At 38.9% G+C, this 15,240-nt stretch overlaps 1 protein-coding gene across 8 annotated transcripts in view; it reads left to right on the top strand.

Annotated features, from left to right (window-relative positions):
- CUNH3orf67 (chromosome unknown C3orf67 homolog) overlaps positions 1 to 15,240 on the top strand; it is a 287,002-nt gene that overhangs the window by 263,816 nt on the left and 7,946 nt on the right. For 5 of the 8 annotated variants that reach the window (XM_032290323.1, XM_032290320.1, XM_032290318.1 and 2 more), the window contains one exon: positions 11,603 to 11,745. In XM_032290323.1, coding sequence (XP_032146214.1) covers positions 11,603 to 11,745 — 143 coding nt within the window. Of the gene's footprint in view, positions 1 to 11,602; positions 11,746 to 15,240 lie in introns of those variants that run through there. The other 3 variants (XM_032290321.1, XM_032290322.1, XR_004272463.1) reach the window with 2 other exon arrangements.

Raw genomic sequence — 15,240 nt, 5'->3', positions numbered from 1 at the left:
ATCTCTTCTCAGGAAATTTCTGTACATTGTGAAGGAGAGGAAAGACTTTCTCTACCTTCTTAGGTTCTGTGGCTGGGGTCCATGAATCAAACTAACAAGAGAAAAATTAACAAGGGAAAAGTGTGTAAATTTAACTTGATGCTAATATTTTAATTTTTACATGTGCATGGAAGTCTTCATAGAAAAGAAATTAAAACTCAAAGAAGGGCTAGACCCAGAAGACTATATACCATGATAACAATGAGAGATAAATTGTGGAGATGTGATGAGACAATAGGAAAAGGGGTTTGGGCTAGGGGCAGTAAGCTGTGGGGATGTGATTAAGAAATGTATGATAAAAACTAATGGAATATAGGGGTTATTTTAGTAATATTTGCTAATAGAGATTCATATCAGTGTTACCTCCCCATCTCTGGTGATAAGAATGTTCTTCTTTCCTGGTACAGGAAGAGTGTCCTTCTCAGGGGAAATTTATGTCCTGTTTTTAGGGAGAAAGCACCTTTCTACTGTAGTTCATGCTGTTCTTTCTAAAATATTCTTCCATGCGTTCATGATCTTGCATCCTCATTTTCATCCTTCAGGAATAACCCTTTCATGACTTTTGCTAGAAAGCCTAACCTGAACTATTCTCCTAACTATAAGAGTTTCCCTGGGCTTACCTCTATCTAACACTTAATTCACTCTCTTATAAATGTTGGTCTAGTAACCTGTTCCCAGTAGACCAAATTTCTCAAAGGCAGGAGCCATGTCTTACTCCTCAGTACCCAGCATAAAGTCTGCAACACTGCAGGGGCTTGATAAATGTCTACTAAATGTAAAATTATAAAGCAGCTATGCTGATAACAGTCTATAGAAGAAAAGGAAAGGGTCAGCCTTCTCCCATATTATCTTAAGTAGATGGGATATTACTGTTCACATATTGTTTAATTCAATGCCTGATGCCTGGATCTGTGCCTCCACAGTTAAATTATCTACCATATGTAATAATAGTTCCATGTCTAGAAAATAGTCCCAAGATGCTATGTCATTAATATTTTCTTAACTTGAGGGGAAATACTGGCATACGGGAAAGATATTCTTCAGAGAACATATAAAGTATATTTAACAGAGTATAGAGAAGATGGTGCTTGTGATTTCTTAGAGCACTGAGCACTTGTAGGAAGCTGAATCCTCTCTGTTTTGTGGATTTTTTTAATAAACACATAGGCAGGAGAGTTGATTTTGTAGAAACCAGAAGAAAGAGCATGATTTCCCATTTGTATGAGTGTTTATTGCATACCTCTGTATATACCTGGATTGATGTGAGATGAAAACACAGTAGTCTTTGTTTATGCATCGTGTTTCCCACCTTTTGCTGTGGAAGAAATGTGATCCTATTCCAGATGTCATAATAATATGAAAATCCTCTGGTAGCACTTTTAGGAGGGGAGAAGAAATGTCTGGCAAGCATAGTTCTCATGTCATTCTCAACTAGCTGCCTTTTCAGCTCCTGTTATTCCTCTCACCACTCTCAGAGCATGTTCTTCTGACCTTCTCCCTACAAGGTCTTCCTCAGACAACTCATCCATTTTCCCATCTTTTTGCTCTCATCTATATGTCTTTCTCTTTTAGACTTGGCCTTCCTATAAACATTCATTCAGCAAACATTTAGTGAGGATTCAATATGTAAAGAAGTCAGAGACATGACTGCCAGACATGACTCGGTCACACAAATGGGCAGATTGTTCACACACTGAGATGACTAATTTGTAGTAACCATGGAATCTGTCCAGACGTCTTCTCTCAGCCCTGCTATATCCACCCTTCATCCTGCTCTCTGTCCAGAGAGGCCGATAGACATAAACTGCATCAATGGACTTCCTTGTCCTCTGGCTTCTGATGGCACTCAGCTAATGAAGATCAGAGAAATAGGGAGACGGAAGTCAGGGGCACTCTTCCCCAGCTCCCTCCCTGTAGGACTAACTCAGGCTCACTGCAAAACTCGGCCCAGGATCACAGCTCGTCTCAAGGAGGCTCTCTATCCACATCTTTTGCTTTCTGGGTCTGGTCACTGCCCCTTCCTTTTCCCTTAAGGTCTAAGGGTGGCAACAGCTCTGGTATTCATATGGTCCCATTTGGATCCCCTGCCTGTTCTTACCTTTGTAATAAGCCCCCCTCAAATTCTCCCCAGATCATCCTAATGTGAGTATGCCTAGTGTTTCCTGCTGGGATGTTGACTGGGAGAACTTGTGGTAGACTTAGAACTCAAGCAAGGCTTCTCTGAAGTAACATCTGAGCTGAAAGCTGAGGACTGAGGATAAAGAGAGTCAACTAGGCCGTTGTGAGAATAGAGACTAAGGATATGGCTTTCCTGTGAAGCCTGAGAAGAGTGTGGTGGTGACTATAAGGGAAAGGTAGAAAAAATGCTGGGGAAATAGGACCAGGCTATGCAAGGCTTTCTGCCAATGTGGTGATTTGGGATTTTAACCTAAAAACAAATTTTGAAAGTCTTACTCTGGTTTGGATTATATGGAGTCCAGATTGGCTAGAGGAAGAATATGGGAGAAGTGGTAGAAACATAGTCTATGATAATGGCAATGGGTTTGGAGACACATATGCAAGAGCTAAGTCTAAATACTTAATAATAGATCCCTAAATGTTTCCAGCACTTTGCCACATGAAGAAACTTTCAAGACCTCAGATTCCCTCTTGTGCTAAACCAAGTACTTCCATCATCCCAAACTGATTTCCTCTCCCCATTTTCCAGTTAACTCAGTGGTGCCAATACTATTTCATTCCCCTAGAATCCAGACTATAAACTTCCTCATTCTCTCTTCAGACTGGCTTCCTCCACGTGACAGGAAATGGGATCACCAGTGGCATCTGAATTTTTCTTTTTCAGCTCCCATCTTCATTGTGAGACTCTCTCTTTTTCAGATCCAGTTTGAGAAGTTCAGGGAAGCATAGCAATTGGCCCATATTAGGTTGGGTGTTCACCTCTGGACCAGTCTACTTCAAAATGCCATGTGGTTAGAGGGGGCTATTCCAAGAAGAAGGGGGAGGAAGGAGTCTTGAACAGTCCCTTAGCTCTCTCCTACTGTGTCTTGAAACAAGATTAGAATTGTTCCTTAGCCATAAGGGATAATGGTAGGAGAAATTGGTACAAGTAAAATGAAAACAGATTTTACCTCAACATGAGGAAAAACTATTGAACAGCCAAAACTATTGAAGATGAAATAGTAGGTACACAGTTTCTGATAGTAATTAAGCACAGATTAGATACCTAGTTGGTGGGAATGTTGTAGAAGGGTTTCAGAACATAGATGGGGGTTATTCTTTAACACTGAGAATCTGGTTAGAGATCTCTGAGGAAAACAAACCAAAATCAAACAACAGCATCTTAATACTTATTCAAGTCCATCTTAAGAGATATATGAAAGAGGCCGTGGTGGCCAACACCTATAATCCCAACACTTTGGGAGGCCGAGATGGGAGAATCACTTGAAGCTAGGAGTTAGAGTCCAGGCTGGGAAACATAGCAAAACCCTGTCTCTACAAAAAGTTTTAAAAATAAGAAAAAAAAAGAGATATGCAAAAGAGTTTCCAACTTATATTTTAAGATCCCTTCTTGAAGTGGGAGATGGATTCTATGAAAAAATGCTATTGAGAGCACTTTCTGTATGTTTTAGTTTAAAAAAAAAAGGGAAAACATATTTTCTTAGTTTTTTAAGCTAGTAAATATGTTTCTGAATCAATATTCTGCTTCCTGAGGTAGAAAATTAAATTTTTCTTTCTTGGCTATGAAGAAGCAGGTGTGTGTCCCTGAACTGTGTGTGTGTATATTGAGCACATGGTAAGGAAACAATAGCATGCTTTTAGCAAGCAGAGAAAGAGCAAGATGGAAGAAGATGCAGAGTGGGTTACAATAGCAGCGTTATTTATTGTTTTGGAAACTTTTAATACCAAGCACTACTCAGTATTCTTGGCTAAGAAAGAGACTCTTTCAGTAGTCATACTTCGGTAAATATTGGGGGAGCAGCTACTCTTTGCCAGGACCTCTGCTAGGAGCTAGAGTCTAATGAGGGGGATGACATTCATCAAATGATCAAACAAATGAGGTTGTAATTATGAGCTGAGATGAGAGCTCTTTTTTTTCCCATTTATTTTATTGCATTTTAGGTTTTGGGGTACATGTGAAGAACATGCAAGATTGTTGCATAGGTACACACGTGGCAGTGTGATTTGCTGCCTTCCTCCCCATCACCTACATCTGGCATCTCTCCCCTTGCTATCTCTCCCCAGCTCCCCACCCCTCACCGTCCCTCCCCTATTTCCCCCCAACTGACCCCAGTGTGTAGTGCTCCCCTCTCTTAACGAGAAGATCACAGTTGCTCTAAGAGAAGATCACAGTTGCTCTAAGATTCACTAGTTTCTCAATCTAGTGAAAGGAACTCAACTAGATTGAAGAGGGGATGTCAGAAGATTTCCCAGGAGTGTGATGCTTGAGCCAAAATACAAGAGTTGGGTATGAATTCACCAGGCCAACGGACAGTAGAAAGAGGGAAGAAAGCATGGTCTAGACAAGGGGGCATAGCCTGGGCAAAGGTCCAGTGATGGTAGTGAGCACACTCAAGGAACTGAGAGAAGACCAGGGTGGCCAGAACACACGGAGTGAGAGGGAACATTGGAAAAATACGTAGAGACTAGTGTATGCAAAGCCTCAAAGGCTAAGATAAGGTCTTTCTCCTGAGGATAATGGCTTCCCAATGACACTGGAGAATTTGAAACAAGAGATGGACATACTGTCAGGTAATGTTGGCTACATTGTGAAGAATAGAGGAAAAATGAAGCCAGGATGAGTGAATATGAAGGGATCAGGTAACAGTGTTTGCTGCAGATAACACAAGCCAAGATAGCTGCTTAGACCTCGGTGGTAGAAGGGGAGATCGTGAGAAAGGTGGATTCAAAGCTATTTAGGAGGAAAAGTCGGCAGGAATTTTCATAAGAACCTCAAGCATTGTCTACTTCACAGTTCCTTTCACTAAGGCATGGGTCATTGAACTACAGCCTGTAGACCCAAATCCTGCCCACTGCCTGTTTTTGTAAATAAGGCTTTATTGGAATCCAGCCATGCCCATTCATAAACCTATTGTTTATGCCTGCTTTTACAGCACAACTATAGAGCTAAATAGTTGTGACAGAGACCTTATGGCTCATAGAGCTAACACATTTTTTGTATGGCCCTTTACAGAAAAACTTTGCCAAGCATGGATTTTTCACTACTTGAAATATATTTCCATGATATCCCATGATGCAGAAGTTCTTTATTTGGAGCCCAGAGGTTCATATATGGCCTTTAGACTATCTCTGACCTCCTGAAATTAGAAGTAAAATTTTGTATTTATGTATATATTTTTGGGAAACAGTTTTCACCAGCTTTTAAAAAGAATCTATGAATTGTCCCCAAAAATAAGGTATCTCCTGGCCCTCTCCCCAGTCTGTTATCTGGCCATAAAAGATTTTTAAAATCTAAATCTCTTTCAGAGAATAAGAAATGTACACTGATAGCAAATGATAAATATTAAGTATGGATAGACATTGCTGCAAATTATTAAATTCCTAATATTTATTGGGCTGGCTCCTTTGACCCAGAGCTTTATGATGGCAGGTAGCTCAGTGCTGTAATTGAAAGATATATAATAATTGGATATATAATAATTATTGCCATGTTTTAGATTTCTGAAATAATGACTACCCCAAATAATTATTTAAATGTATGCAAGATTGTAGATAGCTCTATTGCAAGCAAATTCCTTCACAGGAACAAATGGATGGATACAGCTCATGTTCTTTTTTTCTTTCTTTCTTTCTTTCTGGCTAGAATGTGTCCTCCATTAGACTATGACTCTTTGAGGGAAGGAACCAAGAATAATTTATCCTGAAATTCCTGAGGCCTGGCACATAGCAGTTCAGTAAATGCTTACTGTATATATAAAGAGATGATTAAGCTAACTTGCTCTCATATAATGCTGTCTATATATATGTAGATGTATATATGTGTACATATACATACATTTATTCATAGGAATCACATTAATAAAATAAATGTATGTAAAATTTTCTTGTAAACACAATCTCATTTTTAGACAAAGGAACTGAAGCCATAGTCTGTCTTAACTGAGGACATCGTCCTTAGTTCTAAAGGTGTCTGATTCAGCCGTACTCTGGTAGTGTCTACTGTCTAGCATGCAGGTTGAGTGAAAACAATGTGGTATTCATTTAGGGCCAAGATTTTAGTATTAAATCAATCTGGTCATTATAAAAATTCACAAGATTGTACTTATTCTTCATCTGTTCAATATTTTTATCTGTGTATTTAATACAAATCCATGGTCTCGACTCTTGAATAAAGCACCTCTTCTTGCAGCGGTACTCAACATGTGCAGGTGTGTCTGGGAGCCCTCTTCCTCCAGTTTCAAGAGGAGGGTAAGAGTGGGAGACATACCTGAGTCCTCAAAAGAAAGGAGGAAGAGGAGGCTCCTTCCTGCATGTGCTCAGAGAGCAACTGAAAGGATGTTAATCTACCAAAGGAACTGGAGGCTTTTCATTACAGGGAGATAGAGTCAGTCCTTGGCATAAAAGGATTATAGTCAGAGCTGAAGAAACCAAACAGAGTATCAAGTCCAAGGGGCAACTATGGAAATGGTGGAACAACAAGCAAGAATAGATTCTGGAGCACAGGTAGCTGGGTAAGAAACAGGCCAGGGAAGTGGTTCAGAACTAAAGCTAAGACTGATGTGTGGTGAAGGAGCCTCAGCTAGAACTCCCTATTCCTTGAATCTTTGCTGCTTTTGTAGGGGAGAGTATGGAGGTTTTAAAGGAGTTGAGTAAAGATCAAGACAATGGGTTAGCATTAAATATCACATATAAAAATATGAACATGTAAGATGCAGATGCTAAACTGCACATTTCTGCTACTATCAAGTCACCAAAAAAAGAATGCTCTTGAAAAAATAAAATTATTAAACATATATAAAGTAAAATGAAAAACAAAACAAACAAACAAAATGCTACCAGAGTGGGGAAATGGTGTAACTTGGAGCATCATTTCTCAAGGTGTGTTCTGCGGTCCCAAAAGGTGTTAACAGTTCTAGATACATAAATTTGAGCGATGCTGCGTACTCTAGCCTCCTCTTGAGATACTCATAGTGTTTTAAAAGCTCTGAAAAGTCCTGCAAGAAAAATCCTGGTTGATTTTGTTTGGCCCAAAATTGTTTATATTTTAGTTAAAATGAAAACCTTTCTGTTTACATTGTACTTTGTAAATGCTTACTTAGTAAAAAGCTAAACAAATGAGTTAGATGCTTCAATTAAAAATTTCTTAATTATATAAAATCTTCTCATTATGTGTTAAAATATCATCACTTGTCAAAAGAACTCGTAATTATTTTTAAAAGATAAAATTAGACATACCTTATACCAGAATAAACTCACACCATATACCAGAGTAAACTCAAAATGGACAAGAAATCTAACTGTAAAAAATGAAGCCATGTACAGGAAGAACATGTAACTGGAAGAAAACATGGGTGAATTTCCACAGAACTTGGTTGTAGGGAAAGGCTTTATTCCTATGACCCAAAATACAAAGGCAATTTTTTTAGATTGCTCTTACCTTTGACTACATAAAAATAGAATATTTTGTATGGCACAAAGAAAAAACACTATAAACAAAGACAAATAATAAAGTGAGGGAAAGATTAAAAATCTGATAGAATAAAGGTCAAAAGATGTGAACAAGCATATATATGGCACTTGCATACATATATATATCAACATGTATTTATATAAATGCCCTTAAATATATGAAAATACAGTCAACTCTGCACATAATGTGAACAAATTCAAATCAAGGCTACTTTAAAGTATCAGTTCTCACCTCTCAGATCAGAAAGCATTAAAATATTTGACAACATATTCCACTAAAGTTGCTCTCAGGAAATCAGCATTCTCATACATTGCTGGTGAAAATGAAAACAGGTACAATCCTTGTGAAGGGAATTTGCCAATATCTAACAAAGTCAAGTATGCATTTACCTTTTGTTCCAGGAATCCCAGTTTTAGAAATTTACCTTTTCACAATGTACCTCTAAGTATACAAAAATAGACATGCCCAAGCTTATTCATTGAAGTGTTAATTGCAATCATTGCAAAACATTGAAAACATGCTCAAGCATAGAAGGTGAAATAAATGATAGTACATCCATATGGTGGAGCATTATGCCATTCTAAAAAAAAGAATGAGGAAGCTCTCCCTGAACAGGTATGGAATGATTTCTAGGATATATTGTAAGCTGAGAAGATAAAAGTACAAAAGAGTACTATAAGATGCTACCTTTTGCATAAGTAAGAAAGGGAATAAAAACAGACATGTAACTATTCCGTTTTTGTAAAATGAAACACAGAAAGACAATACCAGAACTAATGAAATTTGTTACCTCTAGACAGGTGGGTAGGAATAGAGAAGAAGTGATGAGGAGATGGGAACAAATTGGAAGAGATAGGAGGATGTGACTCTTTTTTTTTTTTTTTTTTGAGACGGAGTTTCACTCATGTTACCCAGGCTGGAGTGCAATGGCGCGATCTCGGCTCACCGCAACCTCCGCTTCCTGGGTTCAGGCAATTCTCCTGCCTCGGCCTCCTGAGTAGCTGGGATTACAGGCACGTGCCACCATGCCCAGCTAATTTTTTGTATTTTTAGTAGAGACGGGGTTTCACCATGTTGACCAGGATGGTCTCGATCTCTTTGACCTCGTGATCCACCCGCCTCGGCCTCCCAAAGTGCTGGGATTACAGGCTTGAGCCACCGCGCCCGGTGTGACTCTTACCCCAAATGTGCCCTTCTGTAGTTTTGACTTTTGGTTGTTAACGTTGTATGTAATCAACAACAACAACAACAGTAATAAAAATCAACAAAAATGGAGAAAAAAGCCTAAAATGTAACACAAAAGGAAGCAGATGACTCTCATATTTAGAATGACTAATATACTCACATTGAAGATGGGGAAAAAAAGAACTCAAGTCAGTTTTGAATATGATATTTTGACCAAAGAAGAAAAATAACTGTAAGCAAATCAAGAACTCTAGAAAGTAGGTTTAGGGTGTTTCTTGTTTGTTTTCCTTGGCAATTCTGACACTACTTTCAGTATCTTCCATAATTCAGGAAGTAAGTATCTTGTGGATAATGGGGGCCAGTTTCCTCACTGTCAGAAGAGGGTTACAAATACAGGAAGAAGAAAGATGAGAATGAACCTGTGGTATTGGATTAGTATTAGAGGAACCAACGTGAGTGCAGTTATAGATCAGGGATCATCAGATGTTTTCAGTAAAGGAGCAGAAAATAAATTACTTAACTCTGCCTTGGCAGCACATAAGCAGCCATAGACAATAAGTAAACAAATGAACATGGCTGTATTCCCACAAATTTTTATTTATGGGCACTGAATTTTGAATTTTATATAATTTTCATCTGTCATGAAACATTATTTTAATTTTTTAACCATTTAAAAATGTAAAAACCATTCTTAGTTTGCAAGCTATACACAAACAGGCAGTGGGCCAGACTTAGCCCATGGGCCATAGTTTACTGGCCCCTGTTTAGATAGATGTATAGACATGTCAGTGGATACATAGATTAAGAGACAGAGAGCAAATATGATAAAATGTTAACATTGGGGAAACTGGGTGAAGGATATACAGTAGTTCTTTGTATTCTTCTTGCAAGTTTTCTATTAATCACAAAAAGAAGAACACTGTACTTTTCATAGCTACTGCTGAAAAGGAAGAACACTGATTAAATTATTGGCCTAAGAAGTGACTGTCTTACATTTCCTAACATTCACACAACTCTCACCTATGCTTTTCCCCCCGGGGTAGCTCCTACTGTGGTTATATAGAATTTCTGATTATTAGCTGGGGGTGTCATCGTGTGATAACATTATTTTCTCCTGTTCATCCTTGCTCTTCATCACCCTTAGTGAGTAATGAGGTCACAGGGCTGGTAATTTATATATGACCTTGTAATTTTCTATAATGCAGGAATTTTTTGGTCTGCTATAATTAAGTAGACTAAATAAACAGTGCTTATCAGAAAATGCCTCATTAGCTTGGAAGTCTGACAAATCCTTTCGGATGTGTCCTTAATGTGTTATTATGAAACTCAATTACACAGCGAGCTCAACTTACTTATTTCACCAGCCGTAATCTAGTGATAGCTATGGCGAGCTGTAACTGAAAGTATCATACAACATTGTAAGTAGGAAATAAGTGATTTTGACATTACTATGCTTTTTATGCTGGAAGAGTGAATGGTTTGTAAGGAAAATCTCTGCTGTATAGACTGGTAACCATTCTACCATCTTTTACTGGTTTAATTCCAACAAAGTCCATTTCTACCCTGGTTTATTTATCACTGTAAGTAAGGCCACACCATGATCTTCATTGATAATGAAGATGGCAGAGGTCAAAGCTGAAATTTATTGAGTGCTAACTCTGTACCCATATTCATACCAAATGTTTGTCTTCCATTTTTTTCTATTTAATCCTAACACTCAACTCTGAAGCACAGTTATCATCTCCTTTTCACAGATGAAGCATAGCCATGCTAAGTGACTAGGCCAAGTTCTTACTATAGGAAGCATGGAGCTGGGATTGGCCTGCAGAGCCAGTGCTCTTAGCTGTTGGTTATGACTGTCTACCATTATAGATTAAGACCATAGGAAATACAGAAATTTAGAAGGAAATTATGTAATTACAAAGACATACTTCTATTGAGAAGAATAAGGTAAATGATACAGGGCACTTATAGCAGTGCAAGAAATAGAATTCACATTGGAAAATCTTTTACATTCTCCTGCCTGCTCCCTACCGCTGAAGAATCTCAGCAGTAAGTTTAGAGACGAGAAGGGCTTGAAGTAGAATATGCAGTGACTCAAACCTTCCAGATGTTGCCAGCTTGAATTATAACCCCCAGGCATCTACTAGAGGAAGCAGGAGAGTGGGAAAGAGTGCAGTAGGAAGGAAAGTAAAGAGATGGGGAAATGCCCTCACTCCCCACCTTGTTTTGCCTCCACTGCTTGAAAGCCCCGAGTTAAGGCTGAGGGACTCCCACCACTGTGGGGACCCATGGTAACTCCAAGACTGACTTCAGTTCCGATTCACCTTGTGGAATGTGATTATCCATGACATGTGGCATGTGACTTTGTCAGGCTTTCTTACCCAAAGCTCATAAGAAGTTTCGTCTCAGCTGCATTTCCTCTGAGTTATTGAAATATTTTCTTATGTGAAAAGAACTCTGTTGTAATTTAATAGCAACAATAATGAACTTTTGAGAGGAATATTTATTTAGTTGAAGTATTTCTCAAACTGGCTAGTTAAGTGATTGACTTCATATTAACCAATTTACAAAACTGGATATTGATATCTGGACATCTGTCTTTCTGAGATATGAAGGAGGGAAAAAAAATGTTTCTTTGTGGAAGTCCCAGGGAATTGAAAATTCATGGGAAAATAAAGTCGATATGTGGAATTTCAGACATGTTCGTTCACTTTGTTTTCTTTTTAGGGACTGGTTAAATATGTTGAGCCCACCAATTGTTCCTCCCAGTCAACAGCCGGCTGAGCAGCGTCCAGATTCCTCTGAAAGTTTGAGTGCTCAAGGTGGGAATATGAAAAATGCTATGCATAAGAAGATAAAAATAATTTACTATAAGTAGAGAGAATCCATCACTTTGAGATGCGACTGTTTTTATTCAATGTTGATCACTTAGTCTTACACACTCTAAATGAGGTAACCTGAGCCTCATTTTTTAGAATAATGGGTTCTTTGCAGCTAAAGAGAAGATGAGAGAAATTGCCCTTGTTCTTCTAAAGGTTAATTCCAGGACAAAATGTAGTTTAAGGTATAAGAATATGGTTTGGATGTCAAATTGACCTTCATCTGAATTTCAGCACTACCAATTCCCACTGTGTGACCTTTATGAATTTTGATTACCACATCTATAAAATAATACGAATAATAGTTAGAGCCCCCCCATTGAATATTCAATGAGGTGCTGTATATGAAGCACTTAGAATAGTGCCTGCCAAATACCAGCTGTTGGCATTATTATACAGCAGACGTAATATTTTAACATTACTCAGATACCTGTTTCCATGAATGAAGAGATACAACCTTTTCATTAAAGCAGAAGCTGTCACGTAGCTACAATAGGTATTAATAAGATAAAAATCAGAAACCAGGAATTAAAATTTTCCAGGTGTTCATTCATTTTGTTGGCGTGAGCCATAAAGATGAACCATTTGTTTCTGTTTATAAGCAGGAAACTTGACTGTCAGGTGTATGTGGTGGAGGAGCATAAGAGAATCTCTGGTGAAAACTGAGGAGCTGAGATGGCAGAGGCATGGGGTAGTCTCAAGTGCATAATTAGAGTGACAAATAACCTCAGAGTGGGACTCTCTGAGACAGTTTTCTGGGTTGAATTTTCAAGATGGAAATGCAGTATCTGAAGCTTTAAAAAAGTGGAAGTGAAACCAATATAAATTGCTCCAACAAAAAGGCCAGTTTTTTTTCCCTAACTGCCCCAGGGAAAAAAGTAGAGCATCACATTTTTCTTCAGGTATGGAGAATTCAGAGTGAGAGCTCATACATATGAGTTGTACGTCTTGGCTGCCCAAGGGATGGAGATGTCTCTGTGATTTACTATCTAAAATAGATTATGCCCCTCAAATTGGGAATCTTTTTAGAGGTGTGCATTTATAATTACTCATGACAGAAAAATAGAATCGTGGCTGTCAGGAGGAGACCTTGCTGTGAGGGAACAAATAATGTGTTATGTTAGGTGTTCTAAATAAGCCACAAGAACTGAGAGCCTGGTCCTTGAGCAAAGACACCCAAGATATATATTAGCAAGAAGCAGCTGGAAGGATGGCCTAAAGTCGCCATTGCCAAGCTCAGTTCTGACAGCAGGAGCTCAATTATGTTGAAGGTAAACAGAACTTACATTGAGGGCAAATTCAGAGAGTTGTAGAACCTTGTGCGGGCCAGTGTTAGCCAGATCAAGCATCCCTTCTGCCTGTCACCCTAGATTTTTATCAGCTGTCCCCTGCCCTTTTCTCATATGCTTGGGTGGTGTGTAGTTGATAAGTTCCACCAAAAACTAGCATTTTCTGTTTACTCATCTTCCCCTGTTCTGATATGCTTGGATGGTTTGTAGTTAATTAACACCATCAAAAAACAGTGTTTCCTACTTGGTTAATGGCATGTTAATTGCATAGTTTTAGGCAGTATAAGACAATTCCTACTTACCAGTATGCTGAGATAGTGTTTCCATCTGTTCTGCTAAAGTGTCAAAGAAAAATTATGGGCTCAAGTTTCCAGTTTATATCATCAGAAGGGGAAGGGAAGCATGGTTGTAAGCAGTCTAGAACCCTTCCTGGGTTCTTGTTGCATGCCACCATTCATTTAGCACTTACTTTATACCAGACACCAAGTCATTACATTTAACCCTCACACTACCACCAGGAGGAAATTGTGTGTGTGTGTGTGTGTGTGCATATGTGTGTGTGTGTGTGTGTGTGTGTGTGTTACAGCTGAGGAAGCTGAGGCACGCAACTACTAAGTCACAAAGCTAGGATTTGAACCCAAGCAGCCTGGCCCCAGAGCCCAACCACTATATTTTTAGCCTTTGTAAGTTTTGAGCTAGATAAGTAGATTACCTACTCAAAAAATAATGTATAAAACCAGGAATTGAAATATTATTTTTCCATTAAGAGTTTCTGATTTACAGGAAAAGCAAATTAAAATATCTCAAGGGCTCAGTGGCTAAGTTCTTTACAAAAGAAAGAGATACGTCTGGTCACCTGTCAGCCCTGGGCCTGCCCCCCACCCCACCTCCCACCCATGCTTGTTAGAAATAACCAGTAGCCACAGTTGACCAGATCCAGGACAAGGCCAAGGGAGTGAACAGCTGAATGAAGGGCAGGATCATTGGATATGGAACTGCCGGGCCTGGGTATTTGCTTGTAGCTTATCTTAAAGGCCTTCCCAGACAGTCTTACCTAAGTAGCCCAGTCTGCCACTCACTGTGTTCTCTCACTTCACCTTCTAACATATTCTGCATTCCTTTTCAGAGTTTGTAAATCTTTATTTGTCTACTTGCTTATTGCCTTTCCTCCTGAGTAGGCTGTGAGTTTTTAGGAGACTGTCAGTTTCCTCACTCCTGGATCCTTGGTATCCTATGCAAGTTCTGGCATATATTAGATTCTCTATATTCTCATTAGAAAGGAGACAAGAAGGAATAAAGGGAGGAAAGGAGGAAGGGAAATACTCTTTAACTTGTCCTTTTTTATTACAAGCTTAGGGGAAAACATAGAGCAATTTATTGAAATCTGACTTTCAGTTTTCCCCTCATTCCAATTTTGTTGGTATTTTTGGTATATCTCTAAAATTTAACCATGAGAGTATTGAACTTTGACCCATACATTTGCAATTAAAAAGTTATAGATCACCTTATGCTGTGGCTCTTAAACTTTATTCATAAGCAGTAACAACTTTTCTTTCAAGTGAAATCTCATATGGAATCCTCATATATGGAAGCGATCAAAGTTCTGCCCTGGGGCTCTGATGAACCAGTTAAAAACACTAATGTGGTCCAACCCCTCAGTTTGCCTAAAGAGGTAAATGACTTGACCAAGATCAAATGCCCAATCAGAGCCCTAGCTGGGATTAGGGCCCAGGCTTCCCCCATATCAGTGCCCTTTCTACAGAACCATTTCACTGGGGTGTGAATGTGGTGCCTGAGGACTGATTCTCAGGGAACAGTATCGCCCACCTTTGGACTTCTATGACATAAATAATAATAGCTAGTGTTTATTTCATCTTCCCATGTTCTTGGCCTACATCTGCACTTGAATTCTCACAATAGCCTATGAGATGTGTGTACTATTATTGTCCCATCTTCCACGTGGTCACTCTGGGACTTATAGCAAATCAGTGGTGTGCCGAGCCATTATACCTCTATCAGAGATGGAGACGCCAAGATGCATTTGTGCAACTGGAAGTAAAATGACATTTTAACAGCAGGGAAAGATAGTCTGACTGATATATTATTCTAGAGAACCAAACCATACAAAAGTAAATGCAGGAGTTCTATCTGGCCCTTGAGTCAGAGGTTCCTGGCCCCGTTTTATTCAGTAGGAGTT

Source organism: Sapajus apella, unplaced genomic scaffold, assembly GCF_009761245.1.
Source record: "Sapajus apella isolate SASKATOON/1434 unplaced genomic scaffold, GSC_monkey_1.0 scaffold23, whole genome shotgun sequence".
Lineage (NCBI taxonomy): Eukaryota > Metazoa > Chordata > Mammalia > Primates > Cebidae > Sapajus > Sapajus apella.
This window is presented reverse-complemented; position numbering and strand designations above follow the sequence as displayed.